The sequence below is a fragment of the Mobula birostris genome, chromosome 9, assembly GCF_030028105.1.
Source record: "Mobula birostris isolate sMobBir1 chromosome 9, sMobBir1.hap1, whole genome shotgun sequence".
NCBI lineage: Eukaryota > Metazoa > Chordata > Chondrichthyes > Myliobatiformes > Myliobatidae > Mobula > Mobula birostris.
The window spans coordinates 145647197-145666518 of record NC_092378.1 but is presented as its reverse complement, the minus strand read 5'-3'; the positions used below and the strand labels follow the sequence as shown (position 1 = coordinate 145666518).

General features: G+C 39.9%; 1 protein-coding gene across 4 annotated transcripts in view; it reads right to left on the bottom strand.

Moving 5' to 3' along the window:
- Window positions 1–19322, bottom strand: part of caskin1 (CASK interacting protein 1) — a 732522-nt gene that overhangs the window by 34014 nt on the left and 679186 nt on the right. For 2 of the 4 annotated variants that reach the window (XM_072269050.1, XM_072269052.1), the window contains 2 exons: window positions 8477–8587; window positions 2395–2496 (listed from right to left, as the gene is read on the bottom strand). The exons of 1 other annotated variant lie outside the window; for it this stretch is intronic. In XM_072269050.1, coding sequence (XP_072125151.1) covers window positions 2395–2496; window positions 8477–8587 — 213 coding nt within the window. The remainder of the gene's footprint in view (window positions 1–2394; window positions 2497–8476; window positions 8588–19322) is intronic. One more of the 4 variants, XM_072269053.1, reaches the window with a different exon arrangement.

Here is a 19322-nt window from a genome sequence, read left to right as displayed (position 1 = left end):
CTGACTATATTTATCAGAGCCCTGTCCAGAAAGACAATACCAAAAGAGGATCTTTCAAACTTTTTTCCCCACAACTAAAAATATGCAGTAAGTTTTTTTCATTGGAAATTTAGTGAAAATTACTATATTTTCCATTATTGCATGTAAGTAAATACACAAAGTTTGAAGTTAAAAAAAAGACCTACTCACTTTGAGCTACATAATATATATGTAACAATTGCATTAAATAACTCAAATAAAGTGCAGAAATCTTTGCTTGTCATTTGTACTAGATTCACAATATAGTATACACATACTGGATTCACCTTAAAAATTCAGCTGCCTTCTGATGAAGGAATATATAGCCATTACAGTACAATATCACCAGTACACTGCATGTAATTGAGGATATCGCCTATTTTAATCAAGAATGGTTAAAATTATCAGTTAAATCATTAGGCTAGGGAATTTGATACAAAATACATTGAAATCTTTGTGACTAATATTATATTCTGATTTCTTTAAATGAATCGTCAAATATGGGTACATTTTTGTATATTTAGTATTTCAATAAAATTTGAGTAATCTTGAATGTATAATATATATATAGAGTTTGATTAAGCATTAAATATTTAATTACGGGTTATATGTAAAATGTGTTAATTGCATACGTCATCATGCCATCACATGATATGTGTGTGCCTCACTTAAAGTAAACTTGAATTTAAACCCGTATTTTGGACTCCCATGAGTTTCTTTGAATTAATTCTAATGTTTTGAAGTTACAAAACATAACATAGATGGTGGAAGCATTAGTATAGATGCATACAAATGTGAATTAGATCATTTCTTTGAGAGCATAACATTGTGGGATACAGTACACAAATAACATTGGTTATGATATATGTTAAGCATTGCATGCTTGGGAGAAACATGCAGATTTAGACCTATCTCACCTCGCTAGGGCTTTCCTCACTTCATGTCTGGGTCTGTTGTAGACTCCTTGATAGAGATTGGTGGTTCTGATTAGTCGACAACTCCCATCAGAATTGTATCACAGAACTAACGAAATGATAGAAGGTGGATTTGATGGCCAATTTTCCCCAGCAGTTCCTATGTAAAAATGCTTCTCAACTATCTTACAAGTGTAGAGATAGAACAGGAAATAATTTACTTTTAGGTCAATTGAGCCAGAGTAACTTGAATATATCTTTTTGACACCTCCTTCATGTTCATGGACTGGACATCAAATTTGAATTGTCCTGTCACAATATGTTCTGAGTAACCCCGGATAGTTTTTAATTGTCCTCTTGAGGATCAAGGTGTCAAAATCAGTTTATATGTTGAGAATTGCCCATCAGTGTTTAATAGTTAATGTTGATTCAGAGATTCCTTTCATTCATTACCAGTATGAGGAGTCTTTGCAAGCCTGTCCCTAATTTCTGATCAACTGATTGGTTTGCTGACCCATTTTAGAGGATAATTGTATATAAGTGAGTCTGGAACACACAATCCAGATGAGGTAAGAATAAAACCAACAAATTAGATTGCCTTTTACAAGTCATTTGTATCGTGGTCACCTTTCTCAATACTAGCTTTAAAATAAAATAGATTTAATTAATTCCTTGAACTTAAATTTCAAGCTATTCCATGGTGGGATATGAACTTAAATCTGCAGATCAATACCCCAAGTCTCTGGATGCTGGTCCAACAACTTAACCACTATGGTCCTACCTCATCTATCATATAATCCACACAAAATGCTGGAAGGATGCAGCAAGTCAGGCAGCATCTATAGAGGGATGAAGTCAGGAGCGATGGAGAGTCTTGGCCCAAAACGTTGATGGTGTATTCATCTCCACAGGCACTGCCTGTCTTGCTGAGAACCTCCAGCATCTGTGTGGGTTGTTCAAGATATCCAGCATTTAGTGTATTTAACATCTGTTGTATAATTTCCTTCAAATTCTTTTTTTTTCACTTGTCAATTGAAGCTGTTTTCCACTTCTGAGATTTCCTCAGTTTTGTTACTCAACTCAAATTTGGCTGTATTAAATGTCATAAAAATAGTTTTTATATCAATAGTTGGTTAATTTGAACAATGACTTGTTGCTAAATTGTTAGTGCAGCTTTCTTTTTCACATCCTACCTGCCCTACTGCAAATTCTGTTTCTAAATTCCATTCTTCCTATGCTTCTTATCCACTTGTTGGCAAGTTAAAACACAACTTAGATTGAAACACTTCAGGATGGATGGGATGGTGACTGAGATGTAAAAAAATGATTTGGATTTGGGTTAGGTTTGGGGTTCAGGATAAGAAGATGCCATGGATTGGTGCTGGAGGGAAGGTCAAGGACATACTGTTCACTGACTAATAATGAATAAGCCTTTTGATATCAAGCAGGTGATAAAACTTACTGGTTGGTAGTCGGGTAACCATTCTGAGATATTCAGACGATTTATTTCAATGGCAATCTTTTTCCTATGTCCAGGTTTTGTTACTCCAATTGCTGTTAGATCCTAGAACACAGAGTTTGTTACAATTGAAGATGCCATTGTCGAAGGTGAAATTCACAATGGAAGTGGTATTAGGCCATAGCTAACAATGACTAAACTGACATCAGTGGTTCCAAAAGCCAGTCAGAAATTATACCCTTCCAATACCAACTGTGACTTCCTAAAAAGTTGGGTTGTAAATGATTTAACTCAACATCAGTGCAGCAAAAACGCCGTTGATATAATCGATATGTATTAATGGGGGAGGCCTGCAACATTGACAGGAATTGTCTGGAATGAAATTTAATTTCTTTGTTATGTTTATGCACTGCTTAATTACACAGGGTCATTCTAGCCCAATTTGCTGGGTTTCAGACTCAAAGGACCCCATAGACTTGGTTCTTTCCCTACCCTATATTTCTCCACATAAATATAATCAAGCTTTCTGGGTTCATTTTAAATTACCCTCATATATCCTCTTGATAGCTCAAAGATATTAAGAGGTTCCTGGGATTCAATCTGTGGCCAGCATTCAGCTTGCTAGGAAGTGGGGTTTTCATAACTTCCTTTACCTTCTCTAGGTTGTGGGTGGGTTTTCGGAAGGAGAAGGAATGCATGAAAAATGACATTGAATTCCCAACTTCATATCCTCCCTTGAAATATATTTTAGGTTAGTATATTGGAAGAGGTGAATGTCCTGCTCAAGGGTTCCAGACTTCTACTGACAAAGACCTCGGCAGACTCATGTCTAGAGATCATGGGGCAACTTATGAATTTTCAGTTTATGTCTATATTGAACTTCATCCTCTGTTAAGTACATTAAGTGTGTGATATAGTGATATGTGTACATTGAATATAGGTTTAACTGATATTAGCAGAACTCAGTTTCAGAAGTAGAGTTCAGTGAATTCTCACCACTATATTGCTCACTTAGTGCATACTTTAGAAGATGAATATCCATGTTATAGGCCAGTTAAAATGTCTGATGCAAGGCTACCTTTCACATAGTCCCAATTCCCAAGACCTACAAGAAAAGCAGACTTATTTGCCAATACAGCTATTGAAGCTCGTCCAAAACTGAGTTGAATATAAAGTAAAATCAGCTGGTGTGTAAAATTTCCATGGTACCTGTTAAATATCCTAATGGATGGATTAGGTTAGATTTTTTTCCCCCACAATCTTGAATTGGTAGTTTGGAAAACTTAGAGCCCTCTCTAAAACTTTTATATGGTCTTTCAGATTTATATAAAATCTTTCAGGTTTAGGGCTAGCTTTGATGATGGTTTTGCTTGGTATAATAAATTACCTCACTGAATCAGAGATTTAGGACTTTCTAATTCCCTTTCCTTTAGAGTGGAGCTTTGGATCAGTTAATGAAAAAGAGATTTTTTTTTATGGTCAGCTAATTGAATGCTGCACGTTATTAGAATCTCTCACCTTTGGGGGAGTTAAGCCTGGCTTAGAATGCCTTGTCCCTGAGGCTGCACGCCTCCTGTCGACTGAGCTGGTGCCAAGGTTGAGGAGAAGTCCATCACGTGCTCAACATTCATCCTCCTTCTTAGCTGAAGGAGGCTGAATGGAGACGGGAGCCTTTGAGAGGAAAAATGGGGAAAGATCAGGGGTAAAATGTGACGGAAAGAAGGATGAGCATAGAGTCTTCTGTAGGGTCAATGCCCAAATAAGGTTTGTCTATAGGATTGAATGGAGACATCATAGGCCAATTCCGCCAACCTTCTGCCCTGGATTTAATTTCATATAACCTTAAGCACATATGATTTTCTCCTACAGCTTCCAATAACTCTTCAATTATTTTCAGCAACTTTAGATGTTTGACTATTTCTCTGATCAGATACCGTTGCCTATCCTGCACTGTTTCAGTTCAATGCATTAATCATTGGAAAACTATTAACATGTTCTGGAAAGCATCAATGACAAACTCCAGGCTTCAGACACCTTCCATCCAATATGCAGAGTAATTCCCAACACTAATTCATACAAACTTTCATTGGCACAAAACCAGAAGGCTTTTGGCCAATACAGAGTTGTCTTTTAATTGCCAGGTGATATCATCATGGTTTCTGATGTATAAAATATAATGGGAAACCAATGAAATACCAAAAGCTTTTTGTTTAATGATTTGTGTATAATTTCTTTGTGGTCAGTCTTTACTTTCATTAAATTAATGGGAGAATTAATGACTATATTTAATACCAGTAATTTAGGAAGGAAGCTAGGTCATTGACTAATTTTATTTAAGTTAGGGTCCATTCCTAACTCTCTCTGAGCTGAGTGCTTGGCTTTCAGAGAGAAGTTGCGAGACAACCATATTGTTGTGTACTTTTGCTTTGCTTTTCCTTTTGCTTTTAACCACGTAACTGGAACTAGAACTGGAAATGTTAAGAATTTGAAATAAGCAATACATTTTATGAAAGAATTTGATTTTCGAGGCCATTGGGCATGAAATAAAAAATAGCGGAATTGGAAGAATTTGTGTCACTGTAACTAGCCTGTGGAGTTTGCTGCTTTGATGGTGGCAGACACCAATGAGTGCCTGTCAATCTGCATGAATCAGCATGTCAGAGAGAGGTTTGAGGAAAAATAGGATGTAAACGTGTTGGATTAAGTAGCAGTAAATAATAGGCAATTTGTTGTGTATGGATTGATGGTGGCTAAGCATTTGGAGAGAGAGGTCCAAATGGATCAAAATTCCAGCAGTTTGTGAAGAAAGTAACTCACTTCAATTCTCTGTCTCACTCACATTAAGACTTCAGGAACAATACCTCTCCTTCCAAATAGGTACATTATACCATTCTGGATTCAACAGTGAACTCAACAGTTTCAGATCATCAGCAATTCCAATATTTTAATTCCAGATTTCCAAGCTCCCTTTAATAATTTCAGATAATTGTTCTGCATTTGCTCTTTGTCTAGACTTTTGCCATTTAATCTCCCCTGCCTTCCATTCTGTCAGAGTTTACATTTTGTTCTCTTCTTCCCTCCAATATTTCAGTGTATCTTACAACCTACCCCTAACTATTCCCAATATTGATAAAATTTCATTGACCTGAATCATTAACTTTTTTTCTCTCCACATCACATGACTTTTCTGTTTTTGTTGTTGGCCTGAAATAACTTGGAAAACATACCTGAGAACGATGGCAGTTTTCTTCCTAATGAACCATATGGGCTTTTACTGTGTCAGTACTATTACTGGGTTTTTATTCCAGGCTTATTTAATTTAATTACCAAGGGCACCATGGTAATGCAGTAGTTAGTGTGAAGCTATTATAGTTCGGTGTGTCAGAATTCACTGTCTGTAAGGAGTTTGTACATTCTCCCTGTGAAAGTGTGGGTTTCTTCTGGGTGCTCCAGTGCCACAGTCCAAGGACGTATTGGTTAATAGGATAATTGGTCAATGTAAATTGCTCTGTGATTAGGCTAGTGCTAAATAGGTGGGTTGCTGGATTGCACATCTTGTTCCACGATATATTTCTAAATAAGATAAAATAAATTAGTTGAAATTCAATTCCTCAACATCTTTGGTGGGATTTGAATTCAGAAGTCTAGTCTGAAGTGGTGTTGGGTAAATTGAAGGGATTAAAGGCAGATAAATCCCCAGGGCCAGATGGTCTGCATCCCAGAGTGCTTAAGGAAGTAGCCCAAGAAATAGTGGATGCATTAGTGATAATTTTTCAAAACTCGTCAGATTCTGGACTAGTTCCTGAGGATTGGAGGGTGGCTAATGTAACCCCACTTTTTAAAAAAGGAGGGAGAGAGAAACCGGGGAATTATAGACCGGTTAGCCTAATGTCGGTGGTGGGGAAACTGCTGGAGTCAGTCATCAAAGATGTGATAACAGCACATTTGGAAAGTGGTGAAATCATCAGACGAAGTCAGCATGGATTTGTGAAAGGAAAATCATGTCTGACGAATCTCATAGAATTTTTTGAGGATGTAACTAGTAGAGTGGATAGGGGAGAACCAGTGGATGTGGTATATTTGGATTTTCAAAAGGCTTTTGACAAGGTCCCACACAGGAGATTAGTGTGCAAACTTAAAGCACACGGTATTGGGGGTAAGGTATTGATGTGGATAGAGAATTGGTTAGCAGACAGGAAGCAAAGAGTGGGAATAAACGGGACCTTTTCAGAATGGCAGGCAGTGACTAGTGGGGTACCGCAAGGCTCAGTGCTGGGACCCCAGTTGTTTACAATATATATTAATGACTTGGATGAGGGAATTAAATGCAGCATCTCCAAGTTTGCGGATGACACGAAGCTGAGCGGCAGTGTTAGCTGTGAGGAGGATGCTAAGAGGATGCAGGGTGACTTGGATAGGTTGGGTGAGTGGGCAAATTCATGGCAGATGCAATTTAATGTGGATAAATGTGAAGTTATCCACTTTGGTGGCAAAAATAGGAAAACAGATTATTATCTGAATGGTGGCCAATTAGGAAAAGGGGAGGTGCAACGAGACCTGGGTGTCATTATACACCAGTCATTGAAAGTGGGCATGCAGGTACAGTAGGCGGTGAAAAAGGCGAATGGTATGCTGGCATTTATAGCGAGAGGATTCGAGTACAGGAGCAGGGAGGGACTACTGCAGTTGTACAAGGCCTTGGTGAGACCACACCTGGAGTATTGTGTGCAGTTTTGGTCCCCTAATCTGAGGAAAGACATCCTTGCCATAGAGGGAGTACAAAGAAGGTTCACCAGATTGATTCCTGGGATGGCAGGACTTTCATATGAAGAAAGACTGGATGAACTGGGCTTGTACTCATTGGAATTTAGAAGATTGAGGGGGGATCTGATTGAAACGTATAAAATCCTAAAGGGATTGGACAGGCTAGATGCAGGAAGATTGTTCCCGATGTTGAGGAAGTCCAGAACGAGGGGTCACAGTTTGAGGATAAAGGGGAAGCCTTTTAGGACTGAGATTAGGAAAAACTTCTTCACACATAGAGTGGTGAATCTGTGGAATTCTCTGCCACAGGAAACAGTTGAGGCCAGTTCATTGGCTATATTTAAGAGGGAGTTAGATATGGCCCTTGTGGCTACGGGGATCAGGGGGTATGGAGGGAAGGCTGGTGCAGGGTTCTGAGTTGGATGATCAGCCATGATCATAATAAATGGTGGTGCAGGCTCGAAGGGCCGAATGGCCTACTCCTGCATCTATTTTCTATGTTTCTATGTATGTTTCTATGACTTAACCACTACACTATCATACCAAAATCTACCATTCTTCGTATTATCCTTTAAATTGTGTTTTTCTTTTTTTTAATGGATATATAATCATGTAATCATAATTGCCAACCTAGAGATGATAAAAATTTGGACATTCTTAATGGTAAGAAAATGGACAAAAGCAATAAATTTCATGAAAGAACTTTATTTTTGATTTGCAGGCCAATAATGCTAGATTCAAATGCAATGGAATTGGGAGAATCTGTGAATAGCCTGTGGAGTTGACAGTCACTGGCAGAGACCAATAAGTGTCCATCAATCTGCATGAATGTTAGGAAAGAGCTTGAGAGAAAATAGGATGTAAAATTATGTAGCAGTCAATGATATAATTTATGACAAAAGAACTGCATCAAGAATCAAAAAGTCGTCTTCAGTACAATTACATACAGGTAAATGAATTAATGCTGGGAACTGGATATTGTTTCTTTAGCATCTTATGGTGTGTGGAGCCCATAGTTTCCCTCGTAACTGTTCAGGAACAGCTTTCGGTTCAAGCACTTTCACTATTCAGGTGATACACAATGAGTTTGCAGTTGAGTACTTCTCATATAGCGTCTAATGCGCAAACTTTGATGTGCACATTAGTGGATAAGCATTAATAAGTTTGTATGAAATGGTTTTGTCTGCCATTTTAGCCAATTCACCATTACTCAGAGAGTAGGCAAAGCAATTTTGTTCAAACACATGCAGTATTTGGAGGCCAATGTCATACAAAGGCACCTCACTCAGTCACTTTTACCTCCTGCTGTTTGCAGACTTACCTCAGGGGTCATGCGGCTGATAGTTGGAATGTCATAGCCAGCATTGATAAAGTTAGCAGCATACTGCTGGAGTTGAAATTCACTAAGCCAGTTAAAAACTGTCTCTGGGTTCTGGATAAAGGAATGCAAAAGAAATGGAATGGGAACAGGTTAGAATTCAGTGGCAAAAATCTAACCTTAAGATGTCACATCCTCCAGGAATCTGGAGGTTGTTAAGTCTTCAACAGTAATGCTGAATTATTTTACAGCAGCATATGATATCGCGGAAGGAAATGGTCAGACACAGAACACTACTGAGCCAACTAAATGGAGGGATGGGTTGACATGATGCAGCCACACTTGACAATCGTGACCATCTATTACATCTTGAAAATTGCCTATTGCAAAGTTAAATTGCTAGTAAGGATCCCATCCCTATTTGGTAATCCCTTGGCACCAAATGGGAAAAAGAGTCCCATCATGATCACTCTTACTAGGTAGTCCTTCAGAGACAAAGACATAGACACAAAATGCTGGAAGAATTCAGAAGGTCAGACAGCATCTACGGAAGTGAATAGACACTTGACATTTTGGGCCAAGACTCTTCTTCAGGATGAAGAGGGAAGGGGGAAAATGCTAGAATAAAAAAGTTGGGGGGAGGGGAAGAAGGCGAGCTGAAAGGTGAAAGATGAAGCCAGGTGGGTGGGAAAGGTCAAGAAGGGAGAAGAAGGAATCTGATAGGAGAGGAGAGTGGATCCAGAGGCAGGTGAGAAGAGGTAAAAGGTCAGAGTGGGGAATAGAGGGGGAGAGGGGAATTAATTTACCAGAAGGAAAAATCGATTATGCATGCCATTAGGTTGAAGGATGCCTAGATTGGATATAAGGTGTTGCTGCTCCACGGACCTATACGTTGGAATGGGAATGAGAGTTAAAATATTTGGCTATCGGGAAATCTCGCATATGACAAATGGTGTGGAGTTGCTCGACAAAACTGTCCCCCAATTTATGACGGGTCTCACCAATGTAGAGGAAGCCGCATCAGGAGCACTGGAGACAATTGAGGACTCAAGGATGAAGGTGTCTGTGTGAGAATTCTTTAAACATCACACACCAGTTGCCACACAGTTCCCTCCCCCTCCCCTAGCTGCCTTGTTCAATTGACAACTACCCTCAATGGTTTCCCTCAGCTCCTTACTTCAGCTCAACCCTTTTCCTTGCAATTGTTTTGTTATTCCTCTCTTTTTCTGCTCTCTGGCATCTTGTAACCTTGCAATCCTCAACTCTCTTGCTGTTGACCTCTGGCTATCTCCTAGAGTGAGACTACCTCAGATTACCACAGATTGCCCTCTCTGGCTCTGGTTCTCAGTTTCTGGTCATCTTCCCCACTGACCAAAGCCTATGGCCTAATTCAGACTTCCCTCCTAACTCCTCAGCTGCCCACCACCACCCAGAACTGCCTGATGGCGACAGTTTGAGGCTTGCTGATACTCTGTGGATGGCCTGGTGACTTCCTATGTGCTATTCTGAAACCACCTCCAAAACCTGCAAGCTCTATTGCTTAGAGGGATAAGAAAACACCACAACTTCCATGATTCCCTCTATGTCTAAATCATTCCTCTGGCACATATGCATGGAATTTCTTTCAGAAATTTTCTTTTCTAGGGCTACACAAATGTTTAAAGTCATCTTTAAGTAATGCTGGTTGCAGTTGCTCTCTTCTCTCCTATCAAATTCCTTCTTCTTCAGCCCTTTGCCTTTTTCACCTATCACCTGCCAGCTTCTCACTTCATTCCCCTCCTCCACTCACCTACCTCGCCCCCCCCCCCCCCAACATGGCTTCATCTATCACCTTCTTCACCTCACCCCACCTTCTTATTCTGGCTTCTTGACCATTTCTTTCCTGTGTTGGTCAAGGGTCTTGGCTCAAAATGTTGACACTTTATTCCTTGTCGTAGATGCTGCCTGACCTGCTAAATTCCTCCAGTATTTTGCATGCAGTATGAAGCTTCCTTGTTTGAACAGCAGGCCCACATAAATGCATAAGTTGATGTTGCTGGACTGGCAGTAATTCAAGTTCTTGTGGTAAAGAAACAAAGCTGGTACGAAACCCACAATGATGACCCACAAAATACAGTAATTTAGAATTTAGTCGACTTGTATTCCAGTATTCAGTGTTCCAGGCACATCAAGCAAATTGTCAAAGCTAGTAAAGTTTCACTGATGACCCACAAAGTGAGGTAATTTAGAATTCAGCTTGTTGGTTGTTCCTCCAGCCACAGCAAGCAAAATGCTAAAGCTAGTAAAATTTCAACATTCTCAAGTATGAATAGACTATTTGTAAGAAAAAAAATCTATAATATATTCATTGTGCATGTGGTCCAGTTATGATCTCCGGAAAGCCATCCCATGGGCGAAGTGGCAATTCTGGACCAAATTTGAATTAACGAAGGATGCTCAGCAGTTGTGGCAGGGCTTGATTGCGAGCTTAATGCCTTCTGTGCTCGCTTTCACTGTCAAAACATGGAGGACTCATCACAAACTCCCACACCCCCAATGATCCGGTGATTTCAGCCTCTGAGGTTGATGTGCAAGCAGCCTTCAGGAGGGTGAACCAGCTAAAGGCATCCTGCCCAGACAGGGTACCTGGTTAAGTATTAAACAACCGTGCTGATAAACTGGCTGGAGTGTTCACTGAGATCTTCAGCCTTCGCTTCGCCAGTCTGAGGTACCATCTGCTTCAAGCAGGCGTCAGCTATACCAGTGCCCAAGAAGGGCATGGTGACCTGCTCAATGATTATCACGCAATAGCACTTACATCCACAGTGATGAAGTGTTTTGAGAGGTTGGTGATGAAACATATCAGCTCCTGCCTGAGGAGTGAATTGGATCTGCTCCAATTTGCCTACCAGAGCAATTGATCCACAGCAGATGCCTCTTCACTCAACCCGAGAACATCTGGACAGCAAAGATGCATACATCAGGATAGTCTTTACTGACTACATCTCAGCATTCAATACCATCAACCCCTCAAAACTAATCAATAAGCTCCAAGACTTTGGCCTCAATACCTCCTTGTGCAATTGGATTCTTAATTTCCTCACTTGCAGACCTCTGCCAGTTGGATTGGGAATGATATCTCCTCCACAATCTCCATCAGCACAGGTACACCACAAGGCTGTGGGCTTAGCCCCCTGCTCTACTCACTTTATACTTATGACTCACGCTTCATAGTATGCACAGTATGCAGTTTCACTGCCTGGTATGGAAACACCAATGCCCTTGAATGGAAAATTCTACAACAAGTAGTGGATACAGCCCAGTCAATCACAGGTAATTCCCTCCCCACCGTTGAGCACGTCTACATGACATGTTGTTGCTGGAAAGCAGCACCTATCACCAGGGACCCCACCACCCAGATCATGCTCTCTTCTTGCTGCTGCCATCAGGAAGGAGGTACAGGAGCCTCAGGACTCAAACCACTAGGTCCAGGAATAGTTACTACCCCTCAACTATTGGGCCCTTGAATCAAAGGTGATTACTTCACTCAACTCTACTTGCCCCATCATTGAAATGTTCCCATTGATTCTGCTATGGTTATTATTCTATAGATTTATTGAGTATGTCCACAGAAAAATGAACCTCATGGTTGTATGTGGTGATATATATGTACTTTGATAATTAATTTACTTTGAATTTTGAACCTGCTTTTTCCTATTTATTTATTTTCAAAATTTAAATCTCTGTTTAATGAGCTTCAAACAGATACTACAGTAGTTAAACAGAATGCAAGAATGTCATTCAGGAAACAAGAACAATTAGGGGAATTCAGAGGCCAAATATAAGGTCTAATAGAACCTGTGGGTAATTTGAAGAAGGGAGGAGACAGGGGGAAAAAAACAAGGGTGCTTTGAAAAGAAGGTTGTTGGTTTGGAGATAATGGAAGAAGAAGCAACAAAGGGAATTAACTTAGTGGTGATGAATCTATAAACTCTTCATGCTTGTTGTTAGTTGTGCAATTTAGGGATGTGGTAGAAGAGTTTAGAAAATGGCAGTATAAATTCTAGGCACATTGTTTTATAGTTGAAATTTGTAGCCATCACGAAACAAATGATTGATATACAAATTTCCATTCTCTGCTGGTTAACTTGGTAAAAGCAATGCCCACTTTGGAAATGAGCACAAGTATTGGTTCACCACGGAAGTGATCAAGAGTATGGATCACTTCCTGGAAATAGTTTTCTGTTGAACTCTATGTTAGGATTCCTTCTTCAATATGAAGTAGGCAGTGCACTAGCCACCACTCAGAGACACCTTGAATGTGTGGGACGCAGGAGACAAGGAGATCACCTGTGTTCTCTCCAGACATTTGATAAATTTGGAAATAGTAGCACATTCAGTCCTATACTTACATCTTTAAGAATATTTTAAATGGAAAATGCATTGGCTTCAATGGAAGAAACTTTCAGAAGAGTGTCAACTTGCATATACAGGTATTGCAATTTTAGCGGATAAAATAGAGGACAATTTTTACCCTTAATTAAAACAAGGGCTGAGAAACTCCCCAATCAATCCCCTTTCTCTAATCCCTATTCATTTGAAGAATACAACTCTTTGATGTGAAACCACTATGAATCACAGCTAGTATTCAATACATCTACAAGTTTAGAGTTGCACAAGACTTAACACTTAATACTAGAGTGTTAAACTGCAGCACAAAAAAAAAACATCTTCGCAATTTCAAAATTCACAGGGACGCATCTGTATGATGAAGATATTCTTGCTGACCTGCCTATTCCACCAGTTGATTGTAGAATCTGTCATCAATAATGATTTAGTGAACATAGATTTGGGCAGCTATATCTCAGCACCACTGTCATTTATTGAGAAAGACAGAGTGCTGTCCCCATGAGAACATTACTGTTAAATTGGTTCGTCCTCACATTTTCAGTCTGGTTAAGGCAAATGCTCAGTATAACCTGTATTTCAAATTCAAACACTAATTCTTTTACAGAACTTTTTAATTGTGCACCTTGATACACTTAAGGAAATGTGTCTTTGATTATGCTCATTAAATTCACAATGTCAAAGTAACTGTACTTCATATTATGCTAACAAAATTCAGTTCTCTTGAAATCAAAGGAAACAAGGGTACAAAACTGCTGCTGCTGTCAATTTTGTGTAGTTAGCATTAATGACAGAATACAAAATTCTAATCCTGTTTAGTTCAGAACCAATTTCAAGGTCTTGATCATGTAGTAAAGACTAGTACTGTTAGTGCAATACTAAAGGATTTGCTGCACTTTGAGATGGAAAGTTAGTCTGATCCCCATCTTCCCTCTAAGACACAAAAGATCCCAAGTCATTATTTCAAACAAGACCAGGTAGTTCTCCCTGATGCACTAACTCAACCTTTTTCATGCCATCAAGCAACCGGTCCATTGATGCCTAGTCGGGAACAGCTGCTCTAACCAATGTTTCTAATTAATCCCTCCTGACTGTTCTATTCATTCTATGAAGCCATCCCATGTCATATTTTCCCACCTGAGCCCACGATTATTTGATTTCATTGTTCTAAAGGACCCATTGATTTTACTCTTCAACAGATTCAATGACTAAGTACCATTCACCTTTTTAATACAAACTTTCAGAAGGTTCTCAACCTTCTAAGTAAAGATTCTTTTTCGCAAAACGCTCTGCAGATGCTGGGGTCAAAGCAACACTCACAACACGCTGGAGGAACTCAGCAGGTCGGGCAGCATCCGTGGAAACGATCAGTCAACGTTTCTGGCTGGAACCCTTCATCAGGACTGAAGAGGGAAGGGGCAGAGGCCCTATAAAGAAGGTGGAGTGAGGGTGGGAAGGAGAAGGCTGGTAGGTTGGTGACCAGCCTTCTCCTTCCCACCCCTCCTCCCACCTTGTTTATAGGGCCTTTGCCCCTTCCCTCTTCAGTCCTGATGAAGGGTTCCAGCCAGAAACGTTGACTGATCGTTTCCACGGATGCTGCCCGACCTGCTGAGTTCCTCCAGTGTTGTGAGTAAAGATTCTTCTTCATCCTTGTCCTAGACAACAACCCTTTTCTCCTAAATCTTTGCCCCATGTTCTTGATTATCCAGCCACAGGAAGCAAACTCTCACAGCCATTGTCTCAATGAGATCACACCTCTCATTTTTCTAAATTTCAGCAACTATATTACAAGTTTGTCAATGTCCCTTAAAATACCAGTCTCCTGAATCCAGGAAGAAATCTAGTGAACCTATAGTGCACTGCATTCCTTAGATCAAAGCTGCGAACAGGACTCTTGGTCTTGCCAAAGCTCTGTATGTGTACAGTAAGACTTCCTTACTTTTATGTTCCAAATCTGTTGGAATAAAGTGAACCTGTTTATTTAATGCAACATGTAATAGACTTTACAATATACTTATGTTAATCGTTATTAACACATCAAAGGTTTACTGCCTGTCTACCACTCGGAGATAAGAGTGAATCACAAGTAAATCGAAACATTAATTTCTTCCTGATACTTAAAAATTATTTGGGGAAACAAAAGGCTGCAGAACCTAACTTATTTGAAAATGATCTCTAAGCCTCTGCTCAGCTTCATACTTCACTCTTTCCCTTTACAGTCCTTTTAGCAGCTCGGTTAAGCCACTTTTCTTTTGAGGAGAAATTATAAAACAAACAGATTCTAAAAGCGGCAGTGTGGTGGTAAGCAATGCTAAGATGACAATGGGAAATCAAGGTTTCAATTGTTGCCATAGCAACATCTGCACCCACAAGTGGCTGCTTCTGGGAACTCAAGTCACGGATAAAAACCGAAGAAAGAGTGAGTGTATACCACAACAAATTGATGTTACATCACACTTCCTATCAATCCCAATGGTGAATCTGTACTCTAACAATTGGAATTCATGGCTTTGTTGAATCATTTTCCAAATATACAATGGCAACACATTCGTCTGGTAACTTATAGTTCAGGGAATAACTTGAGGCTTACATAAAGCAGTGGAATTCAACCCATCACCAGTTAAAAGGGAACCAAATTGACCACAGTGACCTTAGGGATCAGGTCCATGGCTGTCCTCATGGTTCCCAATGTTGGCTGCACTGGGATGAGGTCAATCGGATTTGCTTTGCTTTTATCAAGACTCCTGATTCGCACAAGGCCATTCTCATTTGGAGTGGTTATGATTTCCTAAAGATTAAAAGGCATGCTATTTAGTGAACTTCATCAGAAGCCAGAGAATCATTTTCATCCAAGGGTGTCAGAAATTGTAGTGTGTTACAAGCAGTTAACATTGTCAGCCACCAATTTTATCTTGGAGGATATGTCTTAGCACTTCACTTTCAATGTTTCTGCATGTGGCACATTTGTTTATCATACAAATGAAGAGCAAACTCAATTGAAGTTGAAAACACACACATTCTTACACATGAAAAATCGGCGGTATCTGTGGAGATAACATTGAAAAAGGACTAAAGGCTTAATACCTGGTGAGATACAAGCATAATAAATAGTTACAAGAGTATTGGTGAAGCCTGCAATTCCAAAGCAGAATCTGAAGACTATAAGTGCAATTATTTCAGTACCCCTTTCTCTCTCAGATACTGCAGAATAGCTGGTATTTCAAACTAACAACTGGTATTTTATTAATGAAGTAAACACTTACAATGCCTGATCAGTATTTCTTATAAATTGATTTGTCTGCTGAAATGTACGCTCTGGAATTTCCAGCAATAAATTATGTCAGAACAACATACAAAGTAATTAGCTTACATGAGTCAGTATTTAAATGGTTGCAGGCTATAAACAGCAACAACCAATATTTTGTACTCCAAAGACGAGTGTGAATATTTTAATGGATGCAATGGAAACATAAAGATTAATTTAAACCATCAAAATATTAAAATGTTCAGAAAGAAGGAAAATATCCTCAGCATGCAAGTCAGAAGCTAACATTGTTAATCTAAGCAACCTCTGCTCCAAAGCCAAATGCAGTCCAGTTTCCAGTTTATGCTCAAACAAATGCAGAATATTGAGTTGGCTGATAAAACATATGTCATAGTCAAATGTGTACACACATGAATGGTTTAGAGAGATGTGGGGCAAGTGGGACTAACTTAGATGGACATCTAAGTCGGTACGGAACAGCTGGGTTGAAGGGCTGTTTCCACGCTGTCTAACTCTAAGACTAAGCAACTTCAGTAATGAGATTTTCACAGATGTAATCTGCAGCAAAGTCACCTCAGTATTAGAGCCTGTTTGAACAACGATGACATGGGCTTATATACTACTCATGTCATTAGCAGCAATGGTGGAAAGCAGGATGACTTCAAAACAAAGCCCTGGTGAATGGTCAAAGTGTTGGCAGAGAACTGATGTGGCAGTGAGAGATTAGTCGTAGCAAAAGATTCATACTTAAACAAATTCCGTCACGTACCATTAACAAAGAGTATACTGAATATGAAAAACATTCTTTACTTTACTTTACTCTATTGTTGCCAAACAATTGAAACTAGAGCGTACAATCATCACAGCGATATTTGATTCTGCGCTTCGCACTCCCTGGAGTACAAATTGATAGTAAATAGTAAAAATTTAAATTATAAATCATAAATAGAAAATAGAAAAGGGGAAGTAAGGTAGTGCAAAAAAAACCGAGAGGCAGGTCCGGATATTTTGAGGGTACGACCCAGATCTGGGTCAGGATCCGTTTAGTAGTCTTATCACAGTTAGAAAGAAGCTGTTCCCAAATCTGGCCGTATGAGTCTTCAAGCTCCTGAGCCTTCTCCCGGAGGGAAGGGGGATGAAAAGTGTGTTGGCTGGGTGGGTCGTGTCCTTGATTATCCTGGCAGCACTGCTCCGACAGCGTGCGGTGTAAAGTGAGTCCAAGGACGGAAGATTGGTTTGTGTGATGTGCTGGGCTGTGTTCACAATCTTCTGCAGCTTCTTCTGGTCTTGGACAGGACAACTTCCATACCAGGTTGTGATGCACCCTAGAAGAATGCTTTCTATGGTGCATCTATAAAAATTAGTGAGGGTTTTAGGGGACAGGCCAAAATTCTTTAGTTTTCTCAGGAAGTAAAGGCGCTGGTGGGCCTTCTTGGCAGTAGACTCTGCTTGGTTGGACCAAGTCAGGTCATTTGTGACATTGACCCCGAGGAACTTATAGCTTTTGACCTGTTCCACTTGTGCACCACCAATGTAAATAGGGTCGTGCGGTCCGCTACTCCTTCTGAAGTCAACAATCAATTCCTTCGTCTTGCTGACATTGAGAGATAGGTTATTTTCTTCGCACCATGCCACCAGGTTCTTAATTTCCTCTCTGTACTCAAACTCATCATTACCCGAGATACGGCCTACAATTGCGGTGTCATCAGCAAACTTATATATTGAGTTCGATAGAAACTTGGCTACACAATCATGGGTGTACAGTGAGTACAGCAGGGGGCTGAGTACACAGCGTTGTGGGACACCGATGCTCAGAGTGATTGTAGAGGAGAGCTTGTCCCTATTTTTACAGCCTGGGTCCTGTCTGTGAGGAAGTTGAAGATCCAGCTGCAGATCTGAGTGCTAAGGTCCAGGTTCCGTTCAAGTACGGTACTGAGGACTTTAGGACAAACAGGATAAATAATCTTTTTGGTTACAAAGATCAACAAATGGATGGTTGCAGATGATTATATAAGTAGACTGTTGGTCAGAAGGAACGACAATCTACAAATCAGTGAACAGGAATGAGGCAAGAGTGGTGAAACAGACAGAACCAGACTTCCCTTGTGTTGGCAGCAATGGAGGCAGCCATTTTGTGAGACTGTCCTTGCAAGCACCATTTTGTGGTGAACTGATTCTGGCTCCGGGATAACTTAATCAAAGGAATTGAATGTGGATACAAGGAGTTTCTGCTGATGATCTGCTAAACCTGAAGCCATTCTCAGATAAGAAGCTGTTTATTATGTAAAATGGTAAGTTTGCAGAAGGAACACCCTGTGACTTAGGCTACGTGCACACTAGACTGGAGAATTTTGAAAATGCCGGTTTCGAGTAAAAACAACAGGTGTCCACACCAAGCATTTTTCAAAATATCTCTGTCCACATTGGAACGGATATTTGGGCGAATCTCCTCCTACTGGGCATGCGCAGGACACACAGGAAACAAGCAAAGAGGAAACAGTATATTTGGTGCGCGTTTGTCCAGTTATAGACTAGAAAAATATTAAAGGAACTGCTGTTGGCTCTCGCGCAGAAGGACTTAAAACTAAATAAACAACAAATACTGAACTGTATGACCAGCTGACGATGAACATTGAAAAACTGACTAACTCTGTTGCTTTAATAAAGCACCTTGTTAAATGTATAAAACATGTCTGCATCAGCGTTATCTTGTATTACCATACAATGTTACATTAGGCTGTTACACATCTATTGTCAGAGAAGTACTTGCATAAATAGGTAAACCACCTCCATACGAGCAAGGACAGAAAACAGGGCAAAGTGAATACACTTATTTATTCAGTAAGCTATGGGTCAAAGTATTTGGTGAGTACATTTCTAACTCTTCTGGCTTCAGTTTTGTTGCCGTCTGTTCTGAAATTGTTAGGTTGTGTGGGGGGTTGAGTTCAAGAAAACAATGAAATGCCGCACTGCCGCCATCTGTTCCAGCACGTCATGACAGCGTTTTTAAATAGTCAAAAAAGCTCACTTTACAATTTAACTCTCACACTGTTCACACTGACTGTGCGTTATAACAGCCGCCTGGCAGTGCTTGCGCAGTACCAAGCAGAAGCAGAAAAAGCATTGTTGTTGTGGTGTTGTCATGACAGCGTTTTTAAATCTCTCCATTTACCCCATCAACACTACAATGCGCAACAA